Source organism: Pleurodeles waltl, chromosome 12 (genome assembly GCF_031143425.1).
Source record: "Pleurodeles waltl isolate 20211129_DDA chromosome 12, aPleWal1.hap1.20221129, whole genome shotgun sequence".
Lineage (NCBI taxonomy): Eukaryota > Metazoa > Chordata > Amphibia > Caudata > Salamandridae > Pleurodeles > Pleurodeles waltl.
Genome location: NC_090451.1, coordinates 510,635,160 through 510,649,842, shown reverse-complemented (window position 1 = coordinate 510,649,842; position 14,683 = coordinate 510,635,160). Strand labels below are relative to the sequence as shown.

At 42.6% G+C, this 14,683-nt stretch overlaps 1 protein-coding gene across 3 annotated transcripts in view; it reads left to right on the top strand.

Moving 5' to 3' along the window:
• The window catches only part of CIAPIN1 (cytokine induced apoptosis inhibitor 1), a 135,966-nt gene extending 121,799 nt beyond the window's left edge, over positions 1-14,167 (top strand). For 2 of the 3 annotated variants that reach the window (XM_069217320.1, XM_069217321.1), the window contains exons 7-9: positions 3,809-3,930; positions 4,429-4,516; positions 13,461-13,708. In XM_069217320.1, coding sequence (XP_069073421.1) covers positions 3,809-3,930; positions 4,429-4,516; positions 13,461-13,571 — 321 coding nt within the window. In that variant the 3' untranslated portion in view covers positions 13,572-13,708. Of the gene's footprint in view, positions 1-3,808; positions 3,931-4,428; positions 4,517-13,460 lie in introns of all 3 variants that reach the window. The other variant, XM_069217322.1, reaches the window with a different exon arrangement.
• The last annotated feature ends 516 nt before the right edge of the window (positions 14,168-14,683 follow it).

The window sequence follows — 14,683 nt, the reverse complement described above, 5'->3', positions numbered from 1 at the left end:
TATTTTGACCATAATACATATCCAAGAGTCGTAGGTTTTATCAGCATAGTGTTAAAGCCCCTAGCTGGTGTTGCATTTAACAGCAGGAACAACACTGTATCCTCCAGGCTAGAGGTACCCATACCAATGCAGAACCTCTAAACTGAGAACAACCCAGTTGAAATCAATGTGTCCTTACAAAAGACAAATGGGTGCTAAATATAGTAGATAATGGCTATGTTCTATGTTTCAAAACCATTCTTCATTTGATCCTACCAAAACCTACTGCAAAGCTTCAGCTATCTGTGTTCAGGAAAGGGACTTAATTCCTGTTAAAGAAAGGAGCTATAGAACCAGTTCCTTTGGGCCAGAATTGTCTAGGAGCATATTTCAGATATTTTCTCATATTGAAAAATGGCTATAGGTAACTGGGTTCCTAGTTAATGGAGTTGTGAGACTTCAAGTAATAATGCCACCATTTACAGTAAGGTCCAGTTAGGTCTCAATAAATTAAACCTTAACACTTTTAAGAGTCCAAGCACATACACTGGGCAATGGATGTCAGTGTCCCAGAGTGCAGACATTACACCAGTAACTAAAGTCATCAACAAGTGGGGGCAAAAAAGGAGGGTGAACCTACAAAAATCCATGCCTCTACAAGGACCAAAAAGAGATTTCAGGCCCAAACTAGACTTCAGCTGTAGGAGCAGATTTATCAAACAAGAAACATTTCACATTTTAGCCCTTCATCAAATGTACCTTTATCAAAGTAAAAAGCATGGATGTGTGCATTCCTATTGATCGCCCTCACAGAAAAAAGTCTTTATTTTCTAGTAGGAAACAAAGAATATCAATACACTTGACTATCTTTCGACCTAAAGTCTGCTTCTCTCACATTTTCAAAATACACGTCTGTAATAGTGGCTCATCTGATAATAAAAGAAATATACAGTTGTTTCCACTTAGATGACTGGCTGCAGAAAGCTCACAGCCAAGAGAAAGTAATACATGACTACCTAATTGCCATTACATTGTTGAAGAAATTTTGGTCTGCAGATAAACAACAAAAAATCAATATAAACAACAGTTCAGACACTATCTTTTCTAGGGGCAGAGCTGGACACCTTCAGAGGAGAGAGTTTCAGCTATCAGGGATAAGTGTCATGTCCCGTATCCACCCTTCGACTAACTGCGAGAAAGGTAACCACACTTCTATGATCGATAGCGTCCTGTATATACATTGTTCCAAGTGCAGGGTTGCATATGAGACCTCTCCAGCAGTGCTTGGAACACTAACATAACTTTATCTCTGCAAGTCAATTTCTCCCATGGCGTTGCAAAAATAAGGATTTGCAACTCCATTTCAGTAGCATCTTCTGTTTCAGTTATTAATAATGGATGCTTCCCTTACAGAATGGGGAGCGTACCTAAAGTATCTCACAGTGGCAGTATAGTAGTCAAAAAGTGAAAAATCATACCAGCATGTGAGATATATGTCAAATATATATGTTAAACTCTAATCAAAATCTACTAGTGAAATAGAGGAGCAAACTCGTACCACATACATTAATATTATTTTGAGCTGAGAGGCCGAATTCCTTAACTAGACCTCTTTGCAACAGTAGAAAACAAAAAATGCAGACGTCACATCCAGAATTCCAGAACAGGGATCTTTAGGGAATGCCCTTTTGATTGAATGCTCAAGACCCTTACTCTCCGGTTTTCCACTGATCCCATTAATGCCAGTGATGATACTGAAACTTTGAATTCTCCCATCGAAAATGATACTGATAGCCCCAGATTGGCCAGGAAAGTGGTTGTAACCTGGCTTATTACAAATGTCCATGAAAACACACAAAAGGCTGCTATGCAAGCCAGACCTCCAGGGTAAAATCCTACAAGTGATGTTGTATCGTTCAGTTATGTTGCATGTCTCCTGAGTTCGGACAATATGGATAACCAAATTTACCATCAGCCTAAATGGAGATCTTGAAGGAGGCAAAACATCCCTTAAGAAGGACGTTATGCCCTGTTTTTGGTGTCAGCAGAACACAACCGAGTAACATGTCAAGGAGACTTGATTTTCCCCTATTTGTTACAGTTGATTCAGCATAAGCTTCAGTTTTTATCAGTAAAAGTTAATTTGACACCTGTCATAGCATACAGAAAAGCTCTAAGCTGTTTATCATTTTTCAAAGTAGCAGTTATCAAAGTTTTTTTGGAAGCATTGAAAAAAGTCTTTCCTGCAAGTAGCTATCCTTCTCCACCTTGGGAGTTATATACTGTGCTTTCCAAATTGGTGGGTTCATCTTTCGAACCAGTACACAAGACTACATTGCAGCATTTCTCATGGAAAAGGGCATTTCAATAGGCATTACCTCAGCTATGAGATTAAGCAAACTGCAAGCATCATCAGCAATGGAACCATTTACTATTTTCCACACTAACAGAGTAGTAATGACAACCCATCCCTCATTCTTCCTTAACGTAGATTCAGATTTCCATATTAATCACTCTGTTATTCTGCCTAGATTTGTTCCCAGCCATTCAGCGCCTGCAGTGTGTTTCCTGCACTCTTTAGACATTAAAAGGGGTTTAAGTTTCTACCTAGACAAATGAAGAATTTGAGTAAAACATCACAACTATTTGGTAATTATGGCCCAATAATGCAAGGAATGGCCACATCCAAACATTCTATAGGTAGGTAGTTTCTTGTATCACACTGTGCTACCGGTTAGCAAAACAAATGTTACCAGGTAAACCTAGAGCACACTATACCTGAGGAAAAGCAGTTACTACAGCTTGGCTCAGAAATGTGCCCAATGCTGACAAATGTCCAGCAGCTACTTGGAAGTTACTTGACAGATTCCCTAATCATTATTTCTTGGATCTGAACATGCAAGAAAAATGAAAAAACAGACCAATAAACTCTAAAGAATCTCTTTAGATAGAACAGTGTATTTTGTATTTTACCTAGTTAATTTCACAGACACTCTGATAGGAATCGTCAGTTGGTAACAGACAGAGGAAAAATAATTATCTTCCAACAGCCACGTGTAAAAGCTTGGATACGTTTGCTATTCTTTTCTAATGTTTATGACTATCAGTGAAGAGCCTATGATGCAGAAGAATCTGTTTCTTGCTTGCTGTCCTGGTTCTGCATTGTAGGTATCTTCACTGAAGACATAAACACCTGCATCCTTGCCTACTGTTGGTGGGCTTTGGGAAGCGAATACCAACTACAGTTCACTGTATGTAGAACTGTAAAAAAAGAACTGGCTCTCTGAGGTAACTGCCAGTAGAGTACACGGTGGGTAGAGAAGCGTCTTAGATTCTTACAGGGATAGCACACATTTTCCCCTGTTAGTTTTCTTTTATTCATATATTTTCACCTTTCTGCGCATATAATGCTGCAATGCCGGCTTGGAATTCGTGTTCTGGGTAATTATATTCTCCCAGAAAAAGAAATTGAGCCTCTAATAGCCTGTCATAGGGTGCACTTCATTATGAAATCAGATGGAAATCAACAGCCTATGGATATTTAAAATGGATTGTAAAAATATAAAGAGGAGCTCTGGGGTCCCCGCAGGCAGGGCAGCGTTATTCCAGTGTTTGATTTCAGTGAAGATGCCTATGATGCAGGACCAGGACAACTAGTAAGTAAATACATTTTTCACATCTTCTTAGGATATTAACATTTCTTACATTAGTGTTCTCTTTGAATTAAAGTATATATCTTTGATCACACTCTAATTTGTGTGTGTCCTGGTGTATGAATGATTCATTTGCTGATCCAGTGTTGTCCCTGGTCTCTTTCCTTCCTTCTAAGGACCTCTTGGACTCTGATGAGCTGTTAGACCCAGAGGATTTGAAAAGACCTGATCCTTCTTCCCTTCGTAGTACTTCATGCGGAGAAGGAAGCAATACAAAGAAAAAAGCATGCAAGAACTGGTGAGTATCTGTTTCTAAAACCCTGCAATTAGGCAGTACTTGCGTTTTCCTCCTATAGAAAGACTATTCTTGTTTGAGTTAGGCTTGTAAATAGTCATTGGCTATCACACTGAGCCTGTATCACTCCCACTAGTCTACTTTCTAACTTACCTCAGATTGGTTTATCTGCTCACTTTGGATAAATGAGCCAACCTCTTTCATTAACCTTGAATCTCAACAGCTATACTCCTATGTCTTTGATGGGGCCACTCTGCTTCCTCTTTGTTTATTATAATGACGAATAATTGAGGACAACCTCAGGACAAGATGCCTACAGGCCAGTTCAGGTTACAAGTGTAAAGGCCTTGGGAAGGGTAGTCACTCCTGTTTACCAGAAGCAGGATTGGGAATATAGTCGGTCCCCACAGAAATACTGTTTTCATTTACCCTGAAAATGTCCCCGAAAGCGTTGATGAACATTACAAGAAATGCATCTGATCTAGTGTGTTCTCTGAGCAGCACATGTGGCCTCGCTGAGGAGCTTGAGCAGGAGAAGGGGAAAAGTGCACCAGCAGCTGCCTCGCAGTCCAAGTCTGCCTGTGGAAATGTAAGTGTCCTCTGTTTCTAGATATTTGACAACCATTCTGGTGTCCCCGAAGAGACTTGCTTTTTCCTGCAGTTGTGACTGTCCCTTCCAGCTCCTTTCCTTGTACTGTCCACCAAGTATAGTTTTATATGCAACGTGTAAATCACTCACTTGCTTTGCATGTTTACATTTGGAGCACACAGAGTTTATTGAGCAGAACACTACCCTCACTTGCTTTGAGTGTTTACTTGGTTACAGAATACCATCATTTTAATTTCTCTTGCACCAGAGATGATCTCAGAAATTTTGTATTTTATGTCAAATCTTCATTTGGTCTGTGACTCATTTGTACCGCAGCCTGTCAGCCTTTTCTCTACCTGCTCTTCACGTGATTAACATATATATTAGCAGGAGCCTAGGGTAGCACACCCAGAGGCCATAAGTGAATTCAAAAGCATAGAGGACTCCATAATGCACAAACTACACTACAAAGAAGTACTTGGAGTTTATGGAGCGGAACATTACCCTCCTCCTGCTTCACAGAAAAAAATCAAGAGGCGGGCCAGTGTGCCAAATACAGCTCTGCCTAATATATTAAGTCTAAGGTTATAAATGCCCAAACTCATTTCATCACACATCCTTATCCTGTTAGTCTAAAGCCAGGCTAAATTATAACCAGTCATTTAACAGCATGATTGTATTCATTCTCCTCATGTCATGTAAGGTCTCCCTACGTACCATCTTGTGAGAGTTCAGTCCTGCAGCCGGAACTCTGTATTTCAGCATCCCCCTACAGAAACTGAAATGTGGTTCCAGCCTCTCCAGTACACTGGTTATCCCTTAGAGCAATCTTATGCATGGTGCTCTGTGGAGCGAGGGTGAATCTACTCATGCTTGGCTCCTGTATAGATACACAAAATGTAAAATATTTCTTGTTCAAAATACCGTTCCACAGAGAGCTAACTGCTAATGTTCTTCTGCCTTCCTGCAATATTGAACACATAAGACCATCTCTCCTTGTAACCATATTTTATTAAATCGTTCCTAAACACTACATGTGTCAGAGAATGGAAATTTCCCCTTCTCTGCTTTGTTAGCGTGAGTTTAAGAAATGACAATCAAGGGCACATTTATTTGCTGTATCCTTCAAACAGGGTAGCCTACTTTCTAGGCCCTCCAATGCACCACACATTCTAGCAAATGCACAGTGAGTTTGTTAGAATTTAGCTAGAGATGTATTATATGTAACATTAAACGTAACTATAGATGCCTTGCTATCATTTGAAAGGGAAACAGGAGGGATATTGTTTAGACCGAAGACCCATGTGCCGTGCGAGGGCCACAGCAACATCATTGTGACGAATATTCAAGATGAAGAGGAAGTGCCTCTTATGAGAGGTGGGAAAACACAGCTAAAGTCCATCATCTGTGCTCCATGGCATTCTGATAGCAACTGCGGAGAGTTTGGCAAACACAGGAATTAAAATAGAAACTAAACTGGAAAATCTCACTGATAGAATGGTGGGTTTTGACCAGGCACTTGCAAAACCAGAATTTTATACTTGGGAGTACTGCAAGACCAATGTAGACTCCTCACTGGCAGAGTTCCATGAATTGAGGTAATGCATAACAGATATTGTGGTACAGCTGGGCACCATGGAAACCCTCAGCAACATCCAGAGAGGAGTTTGAATGCTGGCTTTTTTGGTGTTGAGTGAGATGCTGTTGTTGATCCCATTAGTGACCTGTGTGGACGGTTTGCAAGACTAAGCCACAGACTTTGATTTAGGACCTGATGCAGTTAGTGAAGAAGGAAATCTGTCAGGACTTTGTAATTGCCATAGGCCCCCAGTGAAGGGCCTAGGTCCAGTCAAGCCCAGGTGGGATAATATTAGTGGTTCTACATTCACCTGAACAAAAAGAAATGTATTAAGAGGGGCAGTCTGGAAGAAGGACCTGCACAGGAGGGGAGCAGCAAACGCCTACTTCATTGCACTCCTCATTCACACTATATCAACTCACCCACACCACAGCCGTTAAAATGGTGCCTGCACTCACATACCGCCTACTGGGAACAGATGGTAAGTAGGAGTGGATTCAGGCGTATTATGTTCGATGGCATCTGTCGCTGTAGATACACATGGTCTGCATAGCTCGCCATCTGGTGTTGGGTCGGAGTGTTACAAGTTGTTTTTCTTCGAAGAAGTGTTTTCGAGTCACTGGACCGAGTGACTCCTCCTTCTGTGCTCATTGCGCATAGGCGTCGACTCCATCTTCGTTTGTTTTCTTTCCGCCATCGGGTTCGGACGTGTTCCTGTCGCTCCGAGTTTCGGAACGGAAAGATAGCTGAAAACGGAATATTTTCGACGGTATCGTTGCGATCCGGTTCGAGATAAACACATACGACGACGCATTGAACATCGAAGCGCTTCGGTGCCCTTCGGGGTAGATTTCGGCACACCGTCGGGGCCTAGTCGGCCCGACCGCGTGGAGAACAACGCCGATGGAACGGACCCCGTTTCGATTCTGCCCTGAATGCCACAACAAATATCCCTATACGGACCAACACTCGGTCTGTAACCTGTGCCTGTCACCCGAGCACAGCGAAGAATCCTGTGAGGCCTGTCGGGCGTTCCGGTCCCGAAAAACTATGCGCGACCGTCGAGCGAGAAGACTGCAGATGGCGTCCACGCCAAAGGAGCATCGACAGTTCGAGACAGAAGAGGAACAGGAGGAATCCTTTTCCATCCAGGATTCAGACTCCGACGAACTCGACAATACAAAAACTGTGAGTAAGACGTCGAGATCAGAAATTAAAAAAGGCAAAAAGGCCCAGGGGATGCCACTGCCAACCGGCCATGGCTCAACCCAAATTCACGGTGACCAACAATCGGCACCGAAAAAGGCCCATTCAGTGTTGAGATCGTCCGACTCCGGTCGAGACACCGGCACGCAGCCTCCTCGGGACCGAGAGAGTGCTAAAGAGAAGCATCGACACCGAGAGTTCGGTGTCGACACGGATCGACGCCGAGACAGTGGCGCCGAAGACCATAGAGGCCAAGATTTTTCGGCACAAAAGAAGAGGAAGGTTACCTCGGAGCCGAAAAAACAAACAACAGGGTTTTCGGAGCCGAAAAAAGCACCAACAAACCCAGTTTCAGGCTCCTATACTGAAGAACATTCTATGTCTTCACAAATGAAAAGACACAGATTCGAACAAGAACTGCAATCCACTGAAGTGGATCACACGCAAAAGCGTATCTTTATTCAGCAGGGGACAGGGAAGATCAGTACCCTTCCACCTGTCAAAAGAAAGAGAACACTTCAGTTTGTAGCACGAGAGGCTCCTCAGCAACAAACAGCAAAGACGGTAACACCTCCTCCCTCGCCTCCACCTGTAACTCCGGCTTCGCCAACTTACACCCCGTCACATTCGCCAGCTCACACCGCCATGAGCCACGACGACCAAGATCAAGACGCGTGGGACTTGTACGATGCACCAGTGTCTGATAACAGCCCAGACGCATACCCAACTAGGCCATCACCACCTGAGGACAGCACAGCCTATTCACAAGTGGTGGCTAGAGCAGCTCAGTTCCATAATGTGGAACTACACTCTGAACAAGTAGAGGATGACTTTTTATTTAACACCCTCTCCTCCACCCACAGCTCCTACCAAAGCCTGCCTATGCTCCCAGGCATGCTACGCCATGCAAAGGAGATCTTCAAGGAGCCAGTTAAAAGTAGGGCAGTAACGCCTAGAGTGGACAAAAAGTATAAGGCGCCTCCTACGGACCCTGTATTCATCACCTCTCAGCTGCCACCAGATTCTGTGGTGGTAGGGGCTGCCAGAAAACGGGCAAATTCACACACTTCTGGGGATGCACCTCCCCCAGATAAAGAAAGCAGAAAGTTCGATGCAGCCGGGAAGAAGGTCGCTGTCCAGGCAGCAAACCAGTGGCGCATCGCAAACTCACAAGCGCTGCTAGCGCGATACGACAGAGCCCACTGGGATGAGATGCAGCATCTCATTGAACATCTCCCAAAAGATCTACAAAAAAGAGCAAAACAGGTTGTTGAGGAGGGTCAAAACATCTCCAACAATCAAATACGCTCCTCTATGGATGCAGCAGACACAGCCGCAAGGACCATTAATACGTCGGTTACCATCCGTAGGCACGCATGGCTCAGAACGTCTGGATTCAAGCCAGAAATTCAGCAGGCAGTACTTAACATGCCAGTAAACGAAAAACTTCTGTTCGGTCCGGAGGTCGACACAGCCATAGAAAAGCTCAAAAAGGACACTGCCAAGGCCATGGGCGCACTCTACTCCCCGCAGAGCAGAGGATCTTATACCACCTTCCGCAAAACACCTTTTAGAGGAGGGTTTTGGGGTCAGGCCACACAAGCCAGTACCTCACAGTCCGCACCGTCCACCTACCAGGGACAGTACAGGGGAGGCTTTCGGGGCCAGTATAGAGGAGGGCAATTCCCTAGGAATAGAGTAAGATTTCAAAGCCCCAAAACCACTACCAACAAGCAGTGACTCACACGTCACTCACCCCCCCCACACAACACCAGTGGGGGGAAGGATAGGTCAATATTACGAAGCATGGGAGGAAATAACTACAGACACATGGGTCCTAGCAATTATCCAACATGGTTATTGCATAGAATTCCTGCAATTCCCTCCAGACATACCACCAAAATCACAAAATTTATCAAAACACCATTCACAGCTTCTAGAGATAGAAGTTCAAGCACTACTGCAAAAAAATGCAATAGAATTAGTACCAAGCACACAAATAAACACAGGAGTTTATTCACTGTACTTCTTGATACCAAAAAAGGACAAAACACTGAGACCAATTCTAGACCTCAGAGTAGTAAACACATTCATCAAATCAGACCACTTTCACATGGTCACACTACAAGAAGTGTTACCATTGCTCAAAAAACACAACTACATGACAACCCTAGACCTCAAAGACGCATATTTCCATATACCAATACATCAATCACACAGAAAATATCTAAGGTTTGTATTCAAAGGAATACATTACCAATTCAAAGTATTGCCTTTCGGTTTAACAACCGCTCCAAGGGTATTCACAAAATGCCTAGCAGTAGTCGCTGCACACATCAGAAGGCAGCAAATACATGTATTCCCGTATCTAGACGACTGGCTAATCAAAACCAGTTCGCTCATACAATGCTCAAACCACACAAATCAAGTCATACAAACCCTCTACAAACTAGGGTTCACCGTCAACTTTACAAAATCCAACATTCAGCCAAGCAAAGTACAGCAATATCTAGGAGCCATAATAGACACGACAAAAGGAGTAGCAACGCCAACTCCACAAAGAATTCACAATTTCAACAGTCATTCAACACATGTCTCCAAATCAAACAATACAAGCAAGAACAATACTACAGCTCCTAGGCATGATGTCCTCATGCATAGCCATTGTCCCAAACGCAAGACTGCACATGAGGCCCTTACAACAGTGCCTAGCCTCACAGTGGTCTCAAGCACAGGGTCACCTTCTAGATCTGGTGTTAATAGACCGCCAAACTTACCTCTCGCTTCTATGGTGGAACAGTATAAATTTAAACAAAGGGCGGCCTTTCCAAGACCCAGTGCCACAGTACGTAATAACAACAGATGCTTCCATGACAGGGTGGGGAGCACATCTCAATCAACACAACATAAGAGGACAATGGAACATACATCAAACAAAACTGCATATAAATCATCTAGAATTATTAGCAGTTTTTCAAGCACTAAAAGCTTTCCAACCAATCATAACCCACAAATACATCCTTGTCAAAACAGACAACATGACAACGATGTATTATCTAAACAAACAAGGAGGAACACATTCAACGCAGTTAAGCTTATTAGCTCAAAACATATGGAAGTGGGCAATCCACCATCAAATTCGCCTAATGGCACAGTTTATTCCAGGGATCCAGAATCAACTGGCAGACAATCTCTCTCGAGATCACCAGCAAGTCCACGAATGGGAAATCCACCCACAAATTCTGAACACCTACTTCACACTCTGGGGAACACCTCAAATAGACTTATTTGCAACAAAAGAGAACGCAAAATGCCCAAACTTCGCGTCCAGATACCCACACAAGCAATCCCAAGGCAATGCCCTATGGATGAACTGGCCAGGAATATTTGCTTACGCTTTTCCTCCTCTCCCTCTCCTCCCTTATCTAGTAAACAAATTGAGTCAAAACAAACTCAAACTCATTTTAATAGCACCAACGTGGGCAAGACAACCCTGGTACACAACACTGTTAGATCTATCTGTAGTACCCCACATCAAACTGCCCAACAAACCAGATCTGTTAACGCAACACAACCAACAGATCAGACACCCAGATCCAGCATCGCTGAATCTAGCAATCTGGCTCCTGAAATCATAGAATTCGGACACTTACAACTTAGCCAAGAGTGTATGGAAGTCATAAAGCAGGCCAGAAGGCCATCCACTAGACACTGCTACGCAAGTAAGTGGAAAAGATTTGTTTGTTACTGCCATCATAATCAGATACAACCACTAGACGCAACTCCAAAACATATAGTAAATTACTTGCTCCATTTACAAAAAGCAAAGCTAGCCTTCTCTTCAATTAAAATACACCTTGCAGCAATATCTGCATACCTGCAGACTACCTATTCAACTTCCTTGTATAGGATACCAGTCATCAAAGCATTCATAGAAGGACTTAAAAGAATTATACCACCAAGAACACCACCTGTTCCTTCATGGAACCTAAACGTGGTCCTAACAAGACTTATGGGCCCACCTTTCGAACCCATGCACTCTTGCGGAATACAATTCCTAACCTGGAAAGTTGCCTTTCTCATCGCCATTACATCTCTGAGAAGAGTAAGTGAAATTCAAGCGTTCACAACACAGGAACCTTTTATACAAATACATAAAAATAAGGTCGTCCTACGACCTAATCCAAAATTTTTACCAAAAGTTATTTCACCGTTCCATCTAAATCAAACGGTAGAACTACCAGTTTTTTTCCCACAGCCAGATTCTGTGGCTGAAAGAGCACTACATACATTAGATGTCAAAAGAGCATTAATGTACTACATTGACAGAACAAAGAACATCAGAAAGACTAAACAGCTATTTATTGCATTCCAAAAACCTCATGCAGGTAACCCAATATCAAAACAAGGTATAGCCAGATGGATTGTTAAATGCATCCAAATCTGCTACCTTAAAGCAAAAAGACAACTGCCCATTACTCCCAGGGCACATTCAACACGGAAAAAAGGTGCTTCAATGGCCTTTTTAGGAAACATCCCAATGCATGAAATATGTAAGGCAGCCACATGGTCTACGCCTCACACATTCACCAAACACTACTGTATAGATGTGCTATCCGCACAACAAGCTGCAGTAGGTCAAGCTGTATTAAGCACTCTATTTCAGACAACTTCTACTCCTACAGGCTAAACCACCGCTTATGGGGAAATAACTGCTTACTAGTCTATGCAGACCATGTGTATCTACAGCGACAGATGCCATCGAACTGAAAATGTCACTTACCCAGTGTACATCTGTTCGTGGCATCAGTCGCTGAGATTCACATGGGCCCACCCACCTCCCCGGAAGCCTGTAGCAGTTCAGAAGTTACCTTCAATTTTGTACATTTGTATATATATTATTTAAACCTTTAATAGGTACATACTTACACATTTCATTGCGCGGGCACTATTACTATAGTACAACTCCTACCTCACCCTCTGCGGGGAAAACAATCGAAGATGGAGTCGACGCCCATGCGCAATGAGCACAGAAGGAGGAGTCACTCGGTCCAGTGACTCGAAAACACTTCTTCGAAGAAAAACAACTTGTAACACTCCGACCCAACACCAGATGGCGAGCTATGCAGACCATGTGAATCTCAGCGACTGATGCCACGAACAGATGTACACTGGGTAAGTGACATTTTCATTCCACCAGAACAGCAGATTCGCCCCCGTATTGCGAGTTCAGTGTTAGTCCCTATTATGAGCGAAATAACTTGTAGATGTAGGGATACTCCCCATATTTAAATCCACAGAACTTGTAACAAAGGCCTAAGTGTAATTTGTGTCAATGAAAAGCAAAGTGCCCATAGCGAGTTCTCACTTTTTTCGGATCTGTTTTGGGATACTAAAGTAGCGCTTGGAAGCAATTATATGTTGCACCTGTTTTTTTTAGAAAATTAAAATAAATTTGTGGCGATTTCTTCTGCACCACGAGAATGTTTAGGCACAATGGAGTGGAGAATAAGTGTGCACAAGTAGTCCAGCCCAGTTACTTAAATGATATTTGCTTCCAAGAACATAAGGTCACTGAAAAGACTTCCCAAAGTCGTTAGTATATTTTATTTCTTTGTGAGAAATACTGGGGTCCAGATTAGGTCATATGTTTAGGACGGGGGCTGAGAAACATTCCCAGACAAATGGTTGGTCCCTCGAGTTCCCCTTCTCAACTCCAGGGAGGATGTCGATCTGTTACGTGTTATGTTCAAATAAATGAATTCCATTTACTCTTGTACCCTTCTATCTACAAGTTAAACGCATTCATGCATAATCTGAAAAAAAAACCAGTTCATTAAAAATTACAAATATTTAAATGACTATAATACCTGGCATCCTGCAAACTCTGGCAAACTCCTCCATGAAATATCCATTGTCACTTTTTTTATTTTATTTTATTTATTTTTTTAGAAAATTGAAGTAGATAATGAAGTGCAAAGTAGTCATTGGATGTCAGTCAGTCGAAATAATTTTACAATGCCTGTTCAGACAAGAGGGTAGTCAGTGAAGTTGCATTCTGCTAAAAAGCAATCATCTGAGTTAAGTATTTATTACCTCTTGTACCGATTCATCTGCTGAATACTTTTCATTAATTTGGCCTTTTCTCTCCCATTTTAGTGTTATCTTGGGGATGCCTTCCGCTGTGCCAGCTGTCCATATCTAGGGATGCCTGCCTTCAAACCTGGAGAGAAAATAGTCTTGAATCCAACTCAGCTACAGGACGCATAGATGTGATTAGGCCAATAAGAAATGTAAAAACGCTGGCCAGACTCTTTCAGCAATGGATGCCCCCACCAGAGCCAGACACTGCATTTCAATATTATAACTGTGCATCCATTATAGATTGCCTCTCAGCGTGTAACAGCAGCCACGTAGAAAGGAAGTGCTTTTTTTGGAGGCACACCACTAGTACCTGCCTGCTCATTCTGCTGCTATCACATGTGTTCTGTAGCTACGGCATCTAAACATGCACCTCTTCAGGTAAACCCTGCACCTGCTCAGTGCATTAAGTTTCTCTTAATGACTACTGCTACTCCTCATGGCATCTTGGACATTCGGCATATTCAAGGAGTCTCCAATCCTTTAGATGGAGAAACTCAACAGGGTCCCCTTCCTAACTCCAAAGGCATTCCATTTGCGATGAGGACATTTGTCATTTTCCACTATCTGAATTACTAGTGGTAAGTGAGAGCCAAGATTCAGTAGGCTCAAAGTTGTCCTTATACTCATACTTCCAAAACTCACAGACAATCTTGTGGCGAACACATACCTACTGGCTGCAGTGATGTTCATAAATTCTGATTAAAACATTTTCTGCATGTGAATTGTGCTTTATTTTTGTTCTCTGGCAACAATTATGTTTTCCTTCTCTAGTCACTTGCTCTACTTATTTAAATCTAGTCTTTATCTGTAGATTAGTTTATTTCTTTAGTCCTTAGTGATGGATGCGAAACGTTATCTCTGTAGTGCTTTGGTCATCTCTTGATTTTCATTTCAAAAGAATCCTGAGGCAGACAATATTGTTCCACTTTGGCCCTTACCAGAGATACTTGAGCTGTTTGCTGCTTGTATACAGTTGTGGGAAGAGTTTTAGAGTTTTGTGCTGTATAGTTAAGTTGTCCTACTCCAGTGGGATTTGAGAAGGTTGCTGTAAGCGTGAAGGCGTGGATAAAGTACTCTGGACCGCGGTAGTCTGGACAAATGTCTTTTATTGAGGATAGAAGATGTAGTAGAAAACAGGTGAGTATCTTTCACACTTTGTTTGTGGGTCTTTGAGGGTGGAGGGATGTTCTTGAGGTTTGGTCTTCACTCTTCTTGTTTGCCTCCCTGGTTCACAGGTC